The 21,759-nt window shown below is 53.0% G+C and overlaps 1 protein-coding gene across 1 annotated transcript in view; it reads left to right on the forward strand.

The window, feature by feature from the left end:
* Positions 1-21,759, forward strand: part of tubg1 (tubulin, gamma 1) — a 74,728-nt gene that overhangs the window by 41,979 nt on the left and 10,990 nt on the right. The window contains exons 6-8 of the mRNA XM_063037978.1: positions 5,759-5,885; positions 5,987-6,073; positions 12,129-12,278. Coding sequence (XP_062894048.1) covers positions 5,759-5,885; positions 5,987-6,073; positions 12,129-12,278 — 364 coding nt within the window. The remainder of the gene's footprint in view (positions 1-5,758; positions 5,886-5,986; positions 6,074-12,128; positions 12,279-21,759) is intronic.

A 21,759-nucleotide genomic window follows, 5' to 3' on the forward strand; every position in this document is an offset into this window, starting at 1 on the left:
CTCTCTCTCGCCCCCCCGTCGACCCCCTCTCTCGCCCTCCCCTATCACCCTCCTCTCTCGACCCCCTCACCCCCTCTCGCCCCACTCTCTCTCACCCCACTCTCTCGCCCCACTCTCTCTCGCCCCCTCTCTTGCCCTCCCACCTCTCGTCCCCCCCCTCGCCCCCCTCACCTCCCTCTCTGGTCCCCCCCTGTTGCCCCCTCTCTCACCCCCCTCTCTCTCGCAGCCCTCACCCCTCTCTTGCCCCCCCTCTCGCCCCCCCTCGTCCTCCCCCTCACACCCCCCACTCTCGCCCCCCTCGCTCCCCTCTCTTTCGCCCACCCCTCTCTCGCTCCCTCCCCCTCACCCCCCTGCCTCCCTCTCTCGTCCCCCCTCTATTGCCCCCTCTCTCTCTTGCCCCCCTCGCCCCTCCCTCTCGTCCTCCCTCCCTCTCGCTCCCCCTCTCTCATCCTCCCCTCTCTCGTCCTTCCCTCTCTCGTCCTCCCCTCTCTCGCCCCTCCCTCTCGCCCTCCCCTCTCTCGCCCCACCTCTCTCTCGACCCCCTCCCTCACCCCCTCTCTCGCTACCTCTCTGTTGCCCCCTCTCTCTCTCGCCCCTCTCTCTCGCCCCCCTCTCTCACCCTCCCCTCTCTCTCACCCCCCCTCTCGCCCCCTCCTTCTCGCCCCCTCCTTCTCGCCCCCCTCCTTCTCGCCCCCCTCCCTCTCGCCCCCTCCCTCTCACCCCCTCCCTCTCACCCCCTCTCGCTTGCCCCCTCCCTCTCGTCCCCCTCTCTCGCGCCCTCCCCCTCTCGCGCCCTCCCCCCTCTCGCCCCCTCCCTCTTGCCCCTCTTTCTCGCCCCCCTTTCTCACCCCTCTCTCTCGCCCCCTCTCTCGCCCACCCCTCTCACCCCCCTCTATCACCCTATTCTCGCCCCTCTCTCTTACGCCCCCCCTCACCCCCTCTCTCTTACGCCCCCCTCACCCCCTATCTCTTATGCCCCTCTCTCTCACCCCTCTCTCTCGCCCCCCTCTCTCACCCCCCTCTCTCTCGCCCCCCTCTCTTGCCCCCCTCTCGCCCCCCCTCGCCCCTCTCTCTCGCCTCCTCTCTCTCTCACCTCCCTCTCTCTCACCCACTCTCTCTCCCCATCCCCTTCTCGCCCCCTGTCTCTTGCCTCCTCTCTTTTGCCCCTCTCTCTCACCTCCCTCTCTCTCACTTCCATCTCTCTCGCCCCCTCTCTCTCACCCCCCTCTCTCCCCATCCCCCTCTCGCCCCCTCTCTCTCGCCCTCCCCTCTCTCGCCCCCTCCCTCTCACCCCACCTCTCTCTCACCCCCTCCCTTTCGCTCCTCTCCCTCTCGCTCCCCTCTCTCTCGCACTCCCCTCTCTCGCCCTCCCCTCTCTCGCCCTCCCCTCTCTCGCCCCTCCCTCTCGCCCCCCTCCCTCTCGCTCGCCCGCCCTCGCCCTCCCCCTCTCGCCCTCTCCCTCTTTCTCGACCCCCACGCCCTACTCTCTCTCGCCCCCCCTCTGTCGACCCCCTCTCTCACCCTCCCCTCTCACCCTCCTCTCTCGGCCCCTGTCTCTCTCGACCCCCTCGCCCCCTCTCGCCCCACTCTCTCTTACCCCCCTCTCTCGCCCCACTCTCTCTCTCGCCCCCCCCTCGCCCTCCCCTCTCTTGCCCACCCCCTCGCTCCCTCTCTCTTGCCTCCCCTCTCCTTGCCCCCCTCTCTCGCCCCCCTCACCCCCTCTCTCGCCCCCTCTCTTGCCCTCCCCTCTCTCGCCCTCCCCCCTCTCGCCCCCCTCTCACACCCCCCTCGCTCCCCTCTCTTTCGCCCACCCCTCTCTCGCCCCCTCCCCCTCGCCCCCCCTTGCCTCCCTCTCACGTCCCCCCTCTGTTGCCCCCTCTCTCACCCCCCTCTCTCTCACCCCCCCACCCCCTCTCTCATCCCCCTCTCTCGCCCTCCCCTCTCTCCCTCCCCCTCTTGCCCCGCCCTCGCCCTCCCCCCTCTCACACCCCTCTCTCTCGCCCCCCCTCGCTCCCCTCTCTTTCGCCCACCCCTCTCTCACCCCCCTCGCCTCCCTCTCTCGTCCCCCCCTCTGTTGCCCCCTCTCTCACCCCCTTCTCTCTCACCCCTCCCTCTTGTCCCCCCTCCCTCTCACTCCCCCCTCTCGTCCTCCCCTCTCTCACCCCCCTCGCCCCTCCCTCTTGCCCCCTCCCTCTTGCCCCCTCCCTCTCGCCCCCCCTCGCCCCCCCTCTCGCCCTCCCGTCTCTCGCCCCACCTCTCTCTCGACCCCCTCTCTCTTCCGCTCCCCCTCGCCCCCCTCTCTCTTCCGCCCCTCTCTCTCGCCCCTCTCTCTCTTGCTCCCCCTCTCTCGACCTCCTCTCTCGCCCCCACTCACACCCTCTCTCTCGCCCCCCTCTCTCGACCCCCTCTCTCGCCCTTCCTCTTGCTCTCTCTCTCGCCCCTCTCTCTCGCCTCCTCTCTCTTGCCCCTCTCTCTCTCGCCCCCTCTCTCTTATCGCCCCCTCTCTCTTACCCCCCTCTCTCTCCCCATCCCCCTCTCGCCCCCTCTCTCTCACCCCCTCCCTCTTGCCCCCCTCTCTCTCACCCCCCCTCTCTCTCACCCCCACTCTCTCGCCCCCCTCTCTCTCAGCAACCTCTGTCTCCTCCTCTCACGCCCCCCTCTCTCCCCCACTCTCTCGCCCACTTTCTCCCTGTCCCCTCTCTCGCCCACTCTCTCTCACCCCCCTCTCTCTCCCCATCCCCCCTCACCTCCCTCTCTCTCCCCACCCCCCTCTCTCTCCCCATACCCTCTCTTGCCCCCTCTCTCTTGCCCCCTCTCTCTTGCCCCCTCTCTCTTGCCCCCTCTCTCTTGCCCACTCTCTCTTGCCCACTCTCTCTTCCCCCTCTCTCTCTCCCCCTCTCTCGTCCCCCTCTCGCCCCCACTCTCTTGCCCCTACTCTCTCACCCCCGCCCCCCTCTCTCGTCTCCCTCTCTCGCCCCCCTCTCTCGACCCCCTCTCTCACCCTCCCCTCTCATGCCCCCTCTCTCGCCCTCTCTCTCGACCTCCCCTCTCGCCCCCACCCTCACTCCCCTCTCTTGACCCCCTCTCTCTTGACCCCCTCTCTCTCAACCCCCTCTCTCGCCCCTCCTCGCCCCTGTCTCAACCCCCTCTCTCTCGACCCCCCCTCACTCGACCCCCTCTCTCGCCCTCCCCCTCGCCCCCCCCTCGCCCCCCTCTCTCACCCCCCTCTCTCACCCCCCAGTCTCGCACTCCCCTCTCTTGCCCTCCCCTCTCTCGCCCCTCCCTCTCGCCCCTCCCTCTTGCCCCCCTCCCTCTCGCCCCCTCCCTCTCACCCCCTCCCTCTCGCTCCCCTCTCTCTCGCCCTCCCCCTCTCACCCTCCCCTCTCTCTCGACCCCCTCGCCCCACTCTCTCTCGCCCCCCCTCTGTCGACCCCCTCTCTCGCTCTCCCCTATCACCCTCCTCTCTCGACCCCCTCACCCCCTGTCGCCCCACTCTCTCTCGCCGCACTCTCTCGCCCTCCCACCTCTCGCCCCCCTCTCTCGTCCCCTCCCCCTCGCCTCCCTCTCTCGTCCCCCTCTCTTGCCCCCCTCTCGCCCCCCCGTCCTCCCCCCCACACACCCCCCTCTCTCGCCCCCCTCACTCCCCTCTCTCGCTCCCTCCCCCTCGCCCCCCCTTGCCTCCCTCTCTCGTCCCCCCTCTGTTGCCCCCTCTCTCACCCCTCTCTCTCTCGCCCCCCTCGCCCCTCCCTCTCGCTCCCCCTCTCTCGTCCTCCCCTCTCTCGCCCCTCCCTCTTGCCCCCCTCCCTCTTTCCCCCCTCCCTTTCGCCCCCCTCCCTCTCGCCCCCCTCCCTCTCGCCCTCCCCTCTCTAGCCCCACCTCTCTCTCGACCCCCTCCCTCGCCCCCTCTCTCTCTCGCCCCTCTCTCTCGCCTCCTCTCTCGCCCCCCCCCTCACGCCCCCCTCTCTCACCCTCCCTCTCACGCCCCCCCTCTCTCACCCTCTCCTCTCTCTCACCCTCTCCTCTCTCTCGCCCCCCTCCTTCTCGCCCCCCTCCTTCTCGCCCCCCCCTCTTGCCCCCTCTCGCTCGCCCCCTTCCTCTCGTCCCCCCTCTCGCGCCCTCCCCTCTCTCGCCCCCTCTCTTGCCCCCCCTCGCTCCCCCGCTCTTGCCCCCTCCCTCTCGCCCCTCTTTCTCGCCCCTCTTTCTCGCCCCTCCCTCTCGCCCCTCTTTCTCGCCCCTCTTTCTCGTTCCCTCTTTCTCGCCCCCCTTTCTCGCCCCCTCTCTCGCCCACCCCTCTCTCACCCCCCTCTATCGCCCTATTCTCGCTCCCCTCTCTCGCCCCCTCTCTCTTACGCCCCCCCTCTCTCTTCCGACCCTCTCTCTCGCCCCTCTCTCTCGCCCCCCTCTCTTGCCCCCCCTCTCACCCCCCTCTCTCGCCCCTCTCTCTCGCCTCCTCTCTCTCTCACCTCCCTCTCTCTCGCCCCCCTCGCCTCCCTCTCTCGTCCCCCCTCTGTTGCCCTCTCTCTCACCCCCCTCTCTCTCGCACCCCTCACCCCTCTCTTGCCCCACCTCTCTCGCCCTTCCTCGTCCTCCCCCCTCTCTTGCCTCCCCCGCTCCCCTCTCTTTCGCCCACCCCTCTCTCGCTCCCTCCCCCTCGCCCCCCTTGCCTCCCTCTCTCGTCCCCCTCTGTTGCCCCCTCTCTCACCCCTCTCTCTCTCTCGCCCCCCCTCGCCCCTCCCTCTCATCCCCCCTCCCTTTCGCTCCCCCTCTCTCGTCCTCCCCTCTCTCGTCCTCCCCTCTCTCGCCCCTCCCTCTTGCCCCGCTCCCTCTTGCCCCGCTCCCTCTTGCCCCCCTCCCTCTTGCCCCCCTCCCTCTTGCCCTGCTCCCTTTCGCCCCCCCTCCCTCTCGCCCCCTCCCTCTCGCCGCCCTCCCCTCTCTCGCCCTCCCCTCTCTCGCCCCACCTCTCTCTCGACCCCCTCCCTCACCCCCCTCTCTCGCTACCCCTCTGTTGCCCCGTCTCTCACCCTCCCCTCTCTCACCCTCCCCTCTCTCACCCTCCCCTCTCTCTCACCCCCCTCTCTCGCCCCCTCCTTCTCGCCCCCCTCCCTTTCACCCCCTCCCTCTCGCCCCCTCTCGCTCGCCCCCTCCCTCTTGCCCCCCTCCCTCTCACCCCCCCTCGTCCCCCTCTCTTGCGCCCTCCCCTCTCTCGCCCCTCTTTCTCGCCCCTCTTTCTCACCCCTCTTTCTCGCCCCTCTTTCTCACCCCCCTCTCTCATCCCCCCTCTCTCGCCCACCCCTCTATTGCCCTATTCTCGCCTCCTCTCTCTCTTGCCCCCCCCGCCCTCCCCTCTCTCCCACCCTCGCCCCCCTCTTGTCCCCTCTCTTGTCCCCCTTGCCCCGCCTCCCCCTCCCCTCTCCCTCTCGCCCCTTGCCCCCCTCTGTCACCCCCCCTCTCTCTCCCCCCTCTCACCCCCCTCTCTCTCACACTCCCCTCTCTCGCCACCCCTGTCTCTCGAACCCCCTCCCTTTCCCCCCCCCCGCCCCTCTCTGTTTCTCTCTGTCTCTCCACTCATCTGGTCCCTGCAGGAACTTTGGATTATAGATCATTGGGTCCTGGAGATGATAGTGTCCGGTTAATTTGTCCTTTTCAGATTTTTTTTTTACCAATTTGAGTTCTACCGGTATTGTTTAGCTGACTTTGAAAGTCTGACTATTCTGAAGAGTGCAGCGTTTCCGAACCGATCTGTCTCACATCTCTGAAGGTACCCAAAGAAGCTGGTTCAGACCTACTCCGTCTTCCCCAACCAGGATGAGATGAGCGACGTGGTGGTGCAGCCGTACAACTCCCTGCTGACACTGAAGAGACTGACTCAAAATGCAGACTGTGTGGTAAGTCAGCCCACGTCATCGGGCTCCGTTTCGGGTGGGAGGTGCTGTGGAATGATTTGCTGTCCAGGACTCAGATGCTGTTGTGTGATTTTTGTTTGAAGGTTGTTCTTGACAACACAGCACTCAATCGGATTGCCACAGACAGGCTTCACATCCAAAACCCGTCCTTTTCCCAGATCAATCAGCTGGTAAGTAAAACCTGCTGCTCACTCGCTCGCTTAGACTTCCAGAAAATAGAGCTTATTGTCCGGAGAACTGAGAGACTGGTGAAAGGAAACGTGTTGACCCTGACTGAATGCCCTCCCAGACACTGTCCCGTCGTCCCCGACTCACGCCCGCTCTCCGTTGGCCCCAAATCACGGAGACTCTCCCATCGTCCCCGACTCACGGACACTCTCCCCCACCCCGACTCACGGACACTCTCCCCCACCCCGACTCACAGACGCTCTCCCGTCCTCCCCGACTCACGGACACTCTCCCATCATCCCCGACTCACGGACACTCTCCCCCACCCCGACTCACAGACGCTCTCCCGTCGTCCCCGACTCACGGACACTCTCCCGTCGTCCCTGACTCACAGACACTCTCCCCCACCCCGACTCACAGACACTCTCCCGTCGTCCGCGAATCATGGACACTCTCCCGTCACCCCCTCACGGACACTCTCCCGTCGTCCCCGACTCATGGACGCTCTCCCGTCATCCCCGACTCACAGGCACTCTCCCGTCACCCCCTCATGGACACTCTCCCGTCCTCCTCTGCTCACGTACTGACTGTCTGCATCACAGCCTGGTATGGACACACCAATGCCCTTGAAAGGAGAATCCTATAAAAGGTAGTGGAGTCGGCCCAACACATCACAAGTAAAGCGCTCCCCACCATCGAGCACATCGACATGACACACGGTCGTAGGAAAGCAGCGTCCATCATCAGAGATCCTTACCACCCAGGCCTTGCTCTCTTGTTGCTGCTGCCATCAGGGAGGAGGTACAGGAGCCTCAGGACCCACACCACCAGGTTCAGGAACAGTTATTACCCCCTCAACCATCAGGAAGGAGGTACAGGAGCCTCAGGACCCACACCACCAGGTTCAGGAACAGTTATTACCCCTCAACCATCAGGAAGGAGGTACAGGAGCCTCAGGACCCACACCACCAGGTTCAGGAACAGTTATTACCCCTCAACCATCAGGCTCTTGAACAAAAGGGGATAACTACACTTATCTATTGAGACGCACCCGCAGCCACTTTAAGGTCTCTTTATCCTGTTATTTCACAGCCTCGTTACTCATTGCAATCAACTCACATTTGCATTTGCACATTTATTTGCCTCCTGCACTCTGGCTAATCTTCCTTTGATCCTGTTTACAGTTACTATTCTATAGATTTGCTGAGCACGCCAGCAGCTCAGAGAATCTCAGGGCTGTGTGTGGGTGACATGTCTGTACTCTGACAGTAAATTTTACTCTGAACTTTGAATGCAAGGAGCGTGTACTGGGTAGAGGCTGAGTGTTCAGCAGTCTCACAACCTGGGAAAACAGGCTGTTATCCAGCCTAAGTCCCTGATCTTACACTGCACTACTGTCTGCCTGACGACAGATTGTGGGAAAAAAGCACGGAGTTTGTTCCCACACATTTGCATGTCAAATGTCCAATGTGTCAAAATGACGAACTGCTTTTACTTCCGCTCAAAACCCCAGTCCAAACTGGAAACGAGCAAAGTAGATAAGGGGAAGAGCAGGTTGTGGGGGTGAAGTGGGAAACGTTGAGGGGCACCATCCGGGTAGAACGAGTGTGACGTTGCTGGGGAATCACTACCCTGCTTACAGGGACTGATGAGAGCAGTCTGACACTGGCTGGAAGTCAGGAAAGAGTTCCCACGTCAGTCTTGATATAATCAGTGGCAACTTTATGAGGTACACCTTCTTCCTAAAGCAATTATCTGATCCAACAATAATCTGGAAGCAACTGAATGCATCAGAGCATGCAAACGTGGACAAGAGGTTCAGTTGTTGTGCAGACCGAACATCAGAATGCAGAAGAAATGGGATCTCAGTAACTTTGACTGCTGGTTGCAGACAGGGTGGTGTGAGTATCTTAAATAACAGTAACATATAGTAAAAGCAGGAATGATATGAAAAATACACAGCCTATATAAAGTAGAAATACTTTTCTGCAGCACTGTCTAGTGCAGTGAAAATCTCGCGGGAGTGCTCTCGGCAGAAACACTCTCCAGTAACCTTTAAGCTATGAAGCTGCCGAATCATACCAAATAACACGTAAAAATACACAGCCTATATAAAGTAGAAATAATGTGTGTACAGTGTAGTTTCACTTACCGGAATCAGGAAGACTCCAATAAATTGCAGTTTTGTCACAGTTAAACACTTGCTTATACGAATAACCATCTGACACAATCGTCAATCGCCTCTGATCTGGGCCGACATTTACGTGCTGGGTGGCACCTAATTAATTAGCATGTTTACTTTGGCTTTTTTCTTAAAGATGTGCTGGGTGTGTCCCGGCCACCGCTGCACCGCTGCGTTCTTCGCGGCAATGTATCGGCCCGCGGCCTGGAGGCTGGGGACCGCTGCTTAAACTATGATGCTGCCCTCACCTCAGAAACCGATCAAACCACCCAAGATAAATTCCACTTTCATCACCATCGTCCAGTGCTTTCTGTTTCAGCTTGTTCAAAAGACTGACTGATTTCTCCTTAAGTGTAAGAAAACTTAACGGAGCACCACGCTTTGTACACCCATCAATCTACTCAAGCAGTAGACTTTCCATTTTATCCATTATTGGATGCCGACTAAGAGACCACTTTGCTACGAGCAGAACCAATAGTAAAATCGGCAGCTTTTAAAATTCTCTCCCTGCGTATAAATAGTGCGAATGGTGGATGCAGGCAAGTTCAACGCGCGGACAATGTCCTTACTTCGTTCACCACGATGGAAACGCTTAATTATGTCTAGTTTTACGCTAAGTGTAACACCCTTATGAGCTCTTTTAGGCTTTTCTGATACCTCAGAACTCATCTTGCTAATGGATGCACAAAATAAATTAAGATAAAGCACGTGTTTAAGCAATGCTGGCTAGAATGCTGTTCCGGGGAAGGAGCTTGGCTGCTTGGGCGCGCGCTGCCCCTTTTCACACTCTGTTTTTTTTCGTAATGGTGAAAACACCTACTGTTAGCGAAAACAGGTGACTAATGCAGGTCTTTTGTAACAGCGAGGTGTCATAAAGTGAACGTTTGGAAAACGACCATGTGTGTGTGTGTGTGTGTGTGTGTGTGTGTGTGTGTGTATTCTCCTCTCCCCTCTCCCTCTCCCCCCAATAAGGGGAAAAAGAGGTGTCTCCGTTTTCACAGCGAGCGGGGAGGCATAACAAGCAACTCGCTAGTTTACAATGTTGAAAATCCACCACGTTGCCTTTTTTGAACTCTGTGCCCAAAGATCACACGTCTCTGGGCACACAGCTGCAAATATTATTGTATAGTTAACTGTATGTTGTATGTACACTTAGAAACATAGAAACATAGAAAATAGGTGCAGGAGTAGGCCATTCGGCCCTTCGAGCCTGCACCGCCATTCAGTATGATCATGGCTGATCATCCAACTCAGAACCCTGTACCAGCCTTCTCTCCATACCCCCCGATCTCTTTAGCCACAGGGGCCATATCTAACTCCCTCTTAAATATAGTCAATGAACTGGCCTCAACTGTTTCCTGTGGCAGGGAATTCCTCAGATTCACCACTCTCTGTGTGAAGAAGTTTTTCCTAATCTCGGTCCTAAAAGGCTTCCCCTTTATCCTCAAACTGTGACCCCTCGTTCTGGACTTCCCCAACATCAGGAACAACCTTCCTGCATCTAGCCTGTCCAATCCCTTTAGGATTTTATATGTTTCAATAAGATCCTCCCTCAATCTTCTAAATTCCAACGAGTATAAGCCTAGTCGATCCAGTCTTTCTTCATATGAAAGTCCTGCCATCCCAGGAATCAATCTGGTGAACCTTCTTTGTACTCCTTCTATGGCAAGAATGTCTTTCCTCAGATTAGGGAACCAAAACTGCACACAATATTCCAGGTGTGGTCTCACCAAGGCCTTGTACAACTGCAGTTAACCTCCCTGCTCCTGTACTCGAATCCTCTTGCTATGAATGCTAGCATACCATTCGCCTTTTTCACCGCCTGCTGTACCTGCATGCCCACTTTCAATGACTGGTGTATAATGACACCCAGGTCTCGTTGCACCTCCCCTTTTCCTGATCGGCCACCATTCAGATAATAATCTGTTTTCCTGTTTTTGCTACCAAAGTGGATAACTTCACATTTATCCACATTAAATTGCATCTGCCATGAATTTGCCCACTCACCCAACCTATCTAAGTCACCCTGCATCCTCTTAGCATCCTCCTCACAGCTAACACTGCCGCCCAGCTTCGTGTCATCTGCAAACTTGGAGATGCTGCATTTAATTTCCTCGCCTAAGTCATTAATATATATTGTAAACAACTGGGGTCCCAGCACTGAGCCTTGCACTGAGACTAGTCACTGCCTGCCATTCTGAAAAGGTCCCGTTTATTCCCACTCTTTGCTTCCTGTCTGCCAACCAACTCTCTATCCACATCAATACCTTACCCCCAATACCGTGTGCTTTAAGTTTGCACACTAATCTCCTGTGTGGGACCTTGTCAAAACCCTTTTGAAAATCCAAATATACCACATCCACTGGTTCTCCCCTATCCACTCTACTGGTTACATCCTCAAAAAATTCTATGAGATTCGTCAGACATGATTTTCCTTTCACAAATCCATGTCAACTTGTATATCTACAGAATACTGTTTTTTTTTCCAATCTGTTAGTATTATTTTCCGCGCTCTGTGTGACATGTGTTTTGCATTTGGTCCCCGAGAAACATGGTTTTGTTTAGCTGTATACACGTGTCCATTTGGATGACAGTAATCTTGGACTACATGGAGAGGAGGCTTTCGTAGAGGCAAGTCTCGTGTTGCAGTACAATCTTAGGAACAGTGGAAATACCTTGCAGCCTTTTCCGATCCAGGTTATTTCCTTTTACTCTGATGGTGAACGAGTGCAGCCATTTATCATCCCTGATGCAATTGTTTTCATCAGCAGAGGGATCTGGGAATACAGGTTGATAATTCATTGAAAGCGGTGTCACAGGAAGATGGGATGGTAAAGAAAGCGCTGGGCACATTGGTCTTCACGAGTCGAAGTACTGAGTTCAGGAGCCGGGATGTTATGTTGATGTTGGTGAGGATGTCGGTGAGGCCTAATTTGGTGTATTGTGTGCAGTTTTGGTGACCTGCCTACAGGAAAGGTGTAAGTAAGGTTCAAAGAGTGCAGAGAAAATGTACAAGGATGTTGCTGTGTCCGGGAGACCCGAGTTATAAGGTTGGGAGTTTGTTCCTTTCAACGTAGAAGACCTCGGTTACCAAAACCTCCCTCTGTTGTTCCTCCCCCCCCTTCCCTTTCTTCCACGGCCATCTACCCTCTCCTATCGGATTCCCTTCTCTCCAGCCGATAATCTCTTACATCGGTCAACTTCCCGGCTATTTACTTCACCCGCTCCCCTGGTCTGACTCCTTCCCCCCTCCCTTTCCAGCCCCGATTCAGGGTCTCGGCCCGAAACGTCGGCTCTTTACTCTTTTCCACAGACGCTGCATGACCTGCTGAGTTCCTCCAACATTTTGTGTGTGTGTGTGTGTGTGTGTGTGTGTTTGTGTTTGTGTTTGTGTTTGTGTGTGTGTGTGTGTGTGTGTGTGTTGCATCAAAATTGTGCGGGGTATAGATTGGGTAAATGAGGTTGGGTGAGATGACAACTAGAGGTCATGGGTTAAGGGTAAAAGGTGAAAAGTTTAAGGGGAACATGAGGGGTAACTTCTCAGAGGGTAGTGTGAGTGAGGAACGAGCTGCCGGTGCAGGATGTGCGTACGAGCTCGATTTCAACGCGTAAGAGAAGTTTGGATGTTATAGGAGAGGTGTGGAGAGCGACAGTCTGGGTGCAGGTAGATGGGAGTAGGCAATTGAAATGGTTTGGCACAGCCTAGATGGGCTGAAGGGCCTGTTTCTGTGCTGTACTTTTTTATGACGATCAGTTCACCCCCCTCCGTTTGAGTGTGCTGAGCAAGTGCGTTGCTGATTTACGGCGATTTGCTCCATGTTTTTTAATTTGAGTTGCAATACGACTTTGTGACAGGTTTTTCTCCCCCCCCACAGGTATCCACCATCATGTCTGCAAGTACCACCACTCTGAGGTATCCCGGGTACATGAACAACGATCTGATCGGCCTCATCGCCTCCCTCATTCCCACTCCGAGACTACACTTCCTTATGACTGGCTACACTCCGCTTACCACGGATCAGTCGGTATGTGCCGTCGGCTATTGCGTTTTCGATGACTCTTTGACGTGATTAATTGGTTTGTCATGCAGCGTGGAGAGGATCTGTTCGGAGAGGGTTGATGTATTCCACATTTCTGGTACGGTGTATGGACCTGTGTTCCACAGGTATGCACGTGTAAATTGTTCAATATTCATTCGGGTACTGCCGTCTTCAACCACTCTCACTCACGCTCTGACTCTCTCTCTCTCTCTCACTCTGTCTTTTGCTCTCACTTGTGCTCTGTGTCCCTCTCTCCTTCCTCTCTCCCTCTCTCCCCCCTCTCCCTCTCTCTCCTCCCTTCCCCTTCCCTTCTCCCCTTTGTTCTCTTTCTCCCTCTCTCTCCCTCCCTCTCTGTCTCTGTCTCACACTCTCACTCACATTCTGTGTCTTGTACTTTCTCTCTCGTTCTCTCACTCGTGCTCTCTGTCTCTCTCTCTCTCTCTCCTGTCTCTCCCTCCCTCTCTGTCTCTGTCTCACACTCTCACTCACATTCTGTGTCTTGTACTTTCTCTCTCGTTCTCTCACTCGCACTCTCTGTCTCTCTCTCTCTCTCTCTCTCCTGTCTCTCTCTGTGTCTCTCTCTCTCTGTCCTGTCTCTGTCTCACACTCTCACTCACATTCTGTGTCTTGTACTTTCTCTCTCGTTCTCTCACTCGCACTCTCTGTCTCTCTCTCTCTCTCTCTCTCCTGTCTCTCTCTGTCCTGTCTCTGTCTCACACTCTCACTCACATTCTGTGTCTTGTACTTTCTCTCTCGTTCTCTCACTCGCACTCTCTGTCTCTCTCTCTCTCTCTCCTGTCTCTCTCTGTGTCTCTCTCTCTCTGTCCTGTCTCTGTCTCACACTCTCACTCACATTCTGTGTCTTGTACTTTCTCTCTCGTTCTCTCACTCGCACTCTCTGTCTCTCTCTCTCTCTCTCTCTCTCCTGTCTCTCTCTGTGTCTCTCTCTCTGTCCTGTCTCTGTCTCACACTCTCACTCACATTCTGTGTCTTGTACTTTCTCTCTCGTTCTCTCACTCGCACTCTCTGTCTCTCTCTCTCTCTCTCTCTCTCTCTCTCCTGTCTCTCTCTGTGTCTCTCTCTCTCTGTCCTGTCTCTGTCTCACACTCTCACTCACATTCTGTGTCTTGCACTCTCTCTCTCGATCTCTCACTCGCGCTCTCTGTCTCATGCTCTCTCTCGAGAGAGAGACTCCTCCGGCCCTTTGAGCCGTGCCACCCAGCAGCCCCCGATTTGACCCTCGCCTGATCACTGTACAATTTCCAAAGACCCAAGTAACCTTCTCGCTGGGCTGTGGGAGAAAACCCACAGCTTGCATGAGGAGGATGTGCAGATGACACCAACAGTGAACTGTGAACCCTGACGTCCCAGGCTGTTAGAGAGTCACACTAATTACTACGTTACTGAGGCCCCCGTAGCAATGGAAACTGTTAGTGACTTTCACCTACTGTCATAAGAATGACTTTGCGAGGGCAGTGGTTTTAAAAAAATAATTTTAGTATTTTGATACTGTATTCTCATTTTGCTACCCAATGCATGCCTAGTTTTAGAATCCCCAGCTCCTGGACAAAGTCCGTAACCCTCTACAGGACTGCATCTGCTGTATGTCTCAGAATTTTAAAACCCGCTCTAAGGTCAGCGCTCACGTGCTTGCAGTGAGAACAGTACTGGTCTCTCCGGTCTCCTCGTGACCGAAGCCCTCCGTTCGAGAAAGGTACGGTGACCAAAGTCCGAGCTGCCGGGTTGTCCCAGGATGTGGAGGAGGATGGGAGGAAGAGAGGAGGCAAAATGGCCCGTGTTATGAGAACCAGGGGAGAGGGGTAACGAGAAACACAGTGACTGCGGAGAGAATAGCAGTTAGCATATCGTAGAAGTGAGCACAACACTTTTCTGTAGTCGTAAGAGAAGGTGTAGAGTCAGATTGGGACGAAGGAAATGATTTGTTCGGCAGAAGGCGTATCTGGAGCGTTAAGCCTGTGCACTGGCTCCATCACTACCGAGAGGGAGCTGCTCATATCCCAGCAGGAGAGGTCAAGGGAATTTTACACAAGATACAGATGAGGATTGTGACTGTTAAACAAGTTGCTGGGTCAGGACCTTACCAAGAAGAAGGTGCTGTCTGGATCAGAGGAGTGGTTGCAGAATCAAGGGGAATTTAACACAAGATACATCAAACATCGAAGACTACAGCACAGGAACAGGTCATTTGGCCCTCAATGTTGTGCTAAACCGGCTGATGTCAAAGACGCACAAACACTAATCTCTCCTACGTACGGATCAGGATGGTGACCCTTTAAACGAGACGCCGGTCAGGACGTTATCAAGATGATTTAATTGTTTATTTCTTGAGATTCAGTGTGGGATAGGCCCAGCAAACCCCAATTTAACCCCAGCCTAATCACAGGACAATTTGCAATGCCCAGTCAGCCCTCTGACCGGCAGGTCTTTCGACAGTGCGAGGCTGCAGAGGGAGAGCATACAAACCCCTTTACAGGCAGCGGCAGGCGTTTGACACAAGATACAGATGAGCGTCGTGACCATTAGCCAATTTTCCAGGTCAGGGTGAGGTGTGATCTGTACGTGGGGGTGGGAGGGGGGGGTATAGGGGGTGTAAGTGTGGTCCGAAATAAATACTCTTGCCTAGATTTCACCAGGGAGAACATGGAGGCTTGACAATACGGGGAGGGGTTTGCTGATGTTTAGGGAGAACAGAAGGTTTGACAATTGAGGAGGGTTTGCTGATATTCCGGGAGAACAGGAGGTTTGACAATTGAGGAGGGTTTGCTGATATTCAGGGAAAACAGGAGGTTTGACAATATGAGGAGGGGGTTTGCTGATGTTTAGGGAGAACAGAAGGTTTGACAATTGAGGAGGGTTTGCTGATATTCAGGGAAAACAGGAGGTTTGACAATACGAGGAGGGGTTTGCTGATGTTTAGGGAGAACAGGAGGTTTGACAATTGAGGAGGGGTTGCTGATATTCAGGGAGAACAGGAGGTTTGACAATAAGGGGAGGGTTTGCTGATGTTTAGGGAGAACAGGAGGTTTGACAATACGGGGAGGGTTTGCTGATGTTTAGGGAGAACAGGAGGTTTGACAATACGGGGAGGGTTTGCTGATGTTTAGGGAGAACAGGAGGTTTGACAATACGGGGAGGGTTTGCTGATGTTTAGGGAGAACAGGAGGTTTGACAATACGAGGAGGGGTTTGCTGATGTTTAGGGAGAACTGGAGGTTTGACAATACAGGGAGGGGGTTGCTGATATTCAGGGAGAGCAGGAGGCTTGACTATTAGGTTGGCGGGGGAGGTTTGCTGCTGCACCTTGCTGTCAGGAAGGGGGGAGCGCCAGAAATACTGGAACACATTAGGGTAGATAAACCCCAGTTCGGTCGGCCCATAATGAGGAGAATGTGAGTAGGAGGGGGAAACTTTCCTCAGTCATATAGGGCACAGTGGAAGTATTTTGTCCGCACGGTGAGCAGGCGATTTGAGACCTGGTGAGGGACACAACGGACTGGCCTGTGCTCTCGTGTGGAAGGGTGTTCATTACAAATCCCCGTGAACCATTGACTGTACAACAAGACCGTAAGGTGCAGGGGCAGAATTTGGCCGTTTGGCCCGTCGAGTCTGCTCTGCCATTCCATCATGGCTCATCTCTGTTCCCTCTCATCCACCCAATCTCCTGCCTTCTCCCCGTATCCCTTCATGCCCTGATAAACAAATGATCTATCAACCTCTGCCTTAAATTTACATAAAGACTTGGCCTCCACAGCCACCTGTGGCAATCAGTTCCACAGATTCACCACCCTCTTTTAAAGAAATTCCTCCTTATTTCCATTCTAAAGGACGCCCCTCCATTCTGAGGCTGTGTCCTCTGGCGTTAGACTCTCGCACCACAGGAAACATCCTCTCCGCATCCACTCTGTCGGGGCCTTTCACCATTTGGTAGGTTTCAATGAGCTCACCCCTCATTCTTCTGAATTCTAGTTAACACAGGCCCAGAGCCATCAAACATTTTTCATATGACAAGCCATTCAATCCTAGAATCATTTCATGAATCTCCTTTGAACCCTCTCCAGTGCCAGCTCATCCTTTCTCAGATAAGGGACCTATAACTGCTCACGATACTCCTCACCAGTGCTTTATAAAGCCTCAACATTACATCCTTGCTTTTACATTCTAGCCCTCTTGAAATGAATGCTGACATTTGCATTTGCCTTCCTCACCACCGACTCAACCTGCAAATTAACCGTAGGGAGTCCTGCGCCTCAGATTTTTGAATCATTTTCCATTTTGAAAATAGTTTACCCTGTTATTTCTTCTACAAAAGTGCATGACCGTACAGTTCCCAACACTGCTTTCCATAATGCTGCTGTGGGGGCAGGAACAGAGCCAACTATGTGGTCGGGCCTGAGCATGCACACCAGGGGAAGCTCTCTCATGCAGAACCAGACTGCGTCAGCCGTAAGTCATCTCTTAACCCCACCCTCTGCTCTCTGTCGTTCAGTTCTCATACATGTTAACAGAAGCCCCAGTCTTGTATCCTTCTGCAGCATCAAAAATTCCAAGATCTTTAGGAAGCATCAGCGCTGGCTGAGAGTTTGCTCTCTGACTCTACAGACACGGCTGAGTTACTCAGCTTCGGGTAGCCCTGCTTCTGGAGTACAGTTGCTGTTTGTTCAACAGGGTCTGGTTAACTCTTCTTTCCTGACGGAAAATCGTGCATGTGCCCACAGCTGACCTCTCTCGCCTGCGTGGCCCCACACGCCCTCTCACTCACACACACCCAGGAGAAAGTAAGAGGAGGGAGAAAGGAGGAGGGAGACCTGGAAAGGTTGGGTATTCCACGCTGTTCATACAGATCAAATCATTACACAGTGCGTTGAAGTAGAGAGCTTAAGGTAAAAGAAAACTTAGAGGAAAGTGATCTTAATGTGAGCGAATTCACCCTGAAATTCACCCTGAAAGGAGAAGCTAAAGTCAGATGTATCAGTATTACAGTGGAGTAAAGGGAATTACAGAGGCATGAGAGAGGAGTTGGCCAGAATTGATTGGAAAAGGACGCTGGCAGGGATGACAGCAGAGCAGCAATGGCTGGAATTTCTTGTAGCAATTCGGAAGGCATAGGATATGTACGTCCCAAAGAGGACGAAGTATTCAAAAGGAAAGATGACACAATGGTGGCTAACAAGAGAAGTCAAAGCCAACATAAAAGCCAAAGAGGGGGCATATAATAGTGTGAAAATTAGAGAATTGGGAAGCTTTTAAAAACCAACAGAAGGCGACTCAAATAGTCATTAAGAAGGTGAAGATGGAATACGAAAGTAAGCTAGCCAATAATATTAAAGAGGATATCAAAAGTTTCTTCAGATTCATAAAGTGTAAAAGACAGGTGAGAGTGGATATTGGACTGCATGAATAAGTATTTTACCTGACAAATCTGTTGGAATTCTTTGAAGAAATAACAAGCAGGATAGACAAAGGAGAATTGGTTTATGTTGTGTACTTGGATTTTCAGAAGGCCTTTGACAAGGTGTCACACGCGAGGCTGCTTAACAAGCTATGAGCCCATGGTATTACAGGAAAGATTCTAGCACGGATAAAGCAGTGGCTGATTGGCAGGAGACAAAGAGTGGGAATAAAGGGAGCCTTTTCTGGCTGGATGCTGGTGACTAGTGGTGTTCTGCAGGGGCCTGTGTTGGGACTGATTCCTTTTTGCGTTATTTGCCAATGATTTGGGTGATGGAATTGATGGCTTTGTTGCAGAGTTTGCGGAGGATATGAAGATAGGTGGAGGAGCTTAGACAGATTAAGAGAATGGGCAAAGAAATGTCGGATGGAATACAGTGTCAAGGAGTGTATGGTCACGCACTTAGAAGAGATAAAAGGGTTGACTATTTTCTAATTGGAGAGAAAATACAAAAAACTGAGTTGCAAAGGGACTTGGGAGTCCTTATGCAGGATTTCCTAAAGGTTAACTTGCAGGTTGAGTCTGTGGTGAGGAAGACAAATGTGATGTTCGCATTCATTTCAAGAACACTAGGATATAAAAGCAAGGATGTAATTTTCATAGTCATAGTCATTATTGATCCCAGGAGAAATTCGTTTTCGTTACAGTTGCACCATAAATAATTAAATAGTAATAAAACCATAAATAATTAAATAGTAATATGTAAATTATGCCAGGAAATAAGTCCAGGACCAGCCTATTGGCTCAGGGTGTCTGACCCTCCAAGGGAGGAGTTGTAAAGTTTGATGGCCACAGGCAGGAATGACTTCCTATGACGCTCTGTGTTGCATCTCGGTGGAATGAGTCTCTGGCTGAATGTACTTCTGTGCCCAACCAGTACATTATGTAGTGGATGGGAGACATTGTCCAAGATGACATGCAACTTGGACAGCATCCTCTTTTCAGACACCACCGTCAGAGAGTCCAGTTCCATCCCCACAACATCACTGGCCTTATGGATGAGTTTGTTGATTCTGTTGGTGTCTGCTACCCTCAGCCTGCTGCCCCAGCACACAACAGCAAACATGATCGCACTGGCCACCACAGACTTTATAAAGCACTGGTGAGGCCTCGTTTGGAGTATTGTGAGCAGGTTATCTTAGAAGGGATGCGCTGAAACTGGAGAGGGTTCAAAGATGGTTCACAAAAGTGGTTCCAGGATTAAACGGCTTGTCAAACAAAGATCGTTTGATGTCTCTGGGCCTGTATTCACTAGAATTCAGGAGAATGAGGGGTCACCTCATTGAAACCTATGGAATGGTGAAAGGCCTTGATAGAGTGGATGTGGAGAGGATGTTTCCTGTAGTGGGGGAGTCTAGGACCAGAGGACACAGATAGAGTGGATGTGGAGAGGATGTTTCCTATAGTGGTGGAGTCTTGGACCAGAGGACACAGATAGAGTGGATGTGGAGAGGATGTTTCCTGTAGTGGGGGCAGTCTAGGACCAGAGGACACAGATAGAGTGGATGTGGAGAGGATGTTTCCTATAGTGGGGGAGTCTAGGACCAGAGGACACAGATAGAGTGGACGTGGAGAGGATGTTTCCTATAGTGAGGGAGTCTAGGACCAGAGGACACAGATAGAGTGGATGTGGAGAGGATGTTTCCTATAGTAGGGGAGTCTAGGACCAGAGGGCACAGATAGAGTGGATGTGGAGAGGATGTTTCCTATAGTGGGGGAGTCTAGGACCAGAGGACACAGATAGAGTGGATGTGGAGAGGATGTTTCCTGTACTGAGGGAGTCTAGGACCAGAGGACACAGATAGAGTGGATGTGGGGAGGATGTTTCCTATGGTGGGAGAGTCTAAGACTAGAGCACACAGCCTCAGAATAGAGGGGCGTCCTTTTAGAACGGAGATAAGGAGGGATTTCTTTAACCAGAGGGTGGTGAATCTGTGCCACAGGTGGCTGTGGAGGCCAAGTTTTTATGAATATTTAAGGCAGAGGTTGATGGATTCTTGATTGGTCAGGGCATGAAGGGATACGGGGGCGGGGGGCAGGGGTGGTGCTGGGAAGTCGGGAGATTGGGGCTGAGAGGAGAATTGGATCAGCCACGATGAAATGGCAGAGTAGATGCGATTGACCAAATGGTCTAACTCTGCTCCTGTATCGCATGAAGTTCAAAGTAAACTTGTTATCGCAGTATGTACAGTACAGTACTGTACAGAAGTCTTAGAAAAATGTTTAAAAATCTGTAAAGTGAAAATTCTTTCAAAAATAATGAAATGAAGTTTCTAAGTATCAAAAAAAAAGCAGGAAACATTGAAAAAACTAAATCAAGTCAACATTTGGTGTGACCTTCCTTTGCCTTTAAAACTACATCATTTCTCTTCAGTACACTGTCGTGCAGTTTTATAAGCAAATTGGCTGGTCGGTTGTTGTAAGCATCTTGGAGAACTTGCCATAGTTCATCTGCAGTCTTTGCCCAGCTTGCTTCTGTCTCTCCGGGTAATCCCAGACAGCCTCAGTGATGTTGAGATCAGGGCTCTGTGGAGGCATATCAAACAGGAACCCGACCTTTTTTATGCCATGGGCCCCTGCCGTTGACCAAGGGGTTATATAAAAGAGCAATCTAGGGTGCTGAAGAATTTTGGAAAGTACGATGTGTATGTCACCACACACTACGCTGTGATTCAGTTTCTTAGGGCATTCACTGTAGAACACAAGAAATACAATGAAGTCAATGAAAAACTACGTAAACTCTGAAAAACAGCTAATGTGTGGAAGAAGACAAACTCTGCAAACTTAAAATAGCAAATGCTACTAATAATAAATATATAGCATAGATAATACACAGAACGTGAGCTGTTGAAGGTGAGCCTGTGGGTTGTGGAATCGACTCAGCGTTGAGGTGAGTGAAGTTGTCCACGCTGGTTCAGGAGCCTGATGGCTGAGGGGTAATAACTGTTTCTGAACCTGGTGGTGTGGGTCCTGAGGCTCATGTACCTTCTTCCTGATGGTTGAGGGGTGATAACTGTTCCTGAACCTGCTGGTGTGGGACCTGAGGCTCATGTACCTTCTTCCTGATGGTTGAGGGGTAATAACTGTTCCTGAACCTGCTGGTGTGGGATCTGAGGCTCCTGTACCTCCTTCCTAATGGTTGAGGGGTAATAACTGTTCCTGAACCTGGTGGTGTGTGTCTTGAGGCTCCTGTACCTCCTTCCTGATGGTTGAGTGGTAATAACTGTTCCTGAACCTGGTGGTGTGTGTCCTGAGGCTCCTGTACCTCCTTCCTGATACAGCAGTGTGAAGAGAGTTCCACGTAGATGTGCTCAATGGTGGGGAGGGCTTTACCCGCGGTGCACTGGGAGGGTATCTATATCACATTTTGTCGGCTTTGTCGATGGCGTTTCCTTACCGGGCACGATACAACTGTTCAGGGTGTTCATCACTGTGCATTTCATGAATTCTGCTGTGTAAGATTCCACAATTCCCAATATAAAAGTTTCATTAGCTAATTTAATTCAAAGTAACTGTAAGGAGACATCTTTGACTTCAGATGAGTGCATTTTAGCACCCACCTAATCACTGTATGGTGTGCTAGCCAGTCCCACTTCAATTGTTTATCTGATTCCCACCATCAGAGATTTGGGTAGTGATTTCATTATCAGAATTATTCACTACGTGCCTCGTACAGCCCCAGTACCATGAAAGACGTACATATTTATTTTCCGTGCTCTTGCAAAGAAGAAACTTAACAGTGTGCATTCAGTCTAAGTTATTGACAAGTGCTGTGGCCCTTTTTTTGGTCTTGGCAGATTTGGTCTGTTTATGTGTAGGACAAGTAAGCTTTACTTGGTTAACCACGTATATAGTTGTGTCTGATACACAACTCCAAGGTAGACCAAACAAAGCCTGTGGTAAGATACAAAATGTAATGTCAGGTTTGAGTTTCCCTTCCATTTGTCCCCCAGGCTTTGTCGGCTCCCGGCTCCGCTCCAAGTCCACTCCTTCCTGC

The sequence above is a fragment of the Mobula hypostoma genome, chromosome X1 (assembly GCF_963921235.1).
Source record: "Mobula hypostoma chromosome X1, sMobHyp1.1, whole genome shotgun sequence".
Classification (NCBI taxonomy): domain Eukaryota; kingdom Metazoa; phylum Chordata; class Chondrichthyes; order Myliobatiformes; family Myliobatidae; genus Mobula; species Mobula hypostoma.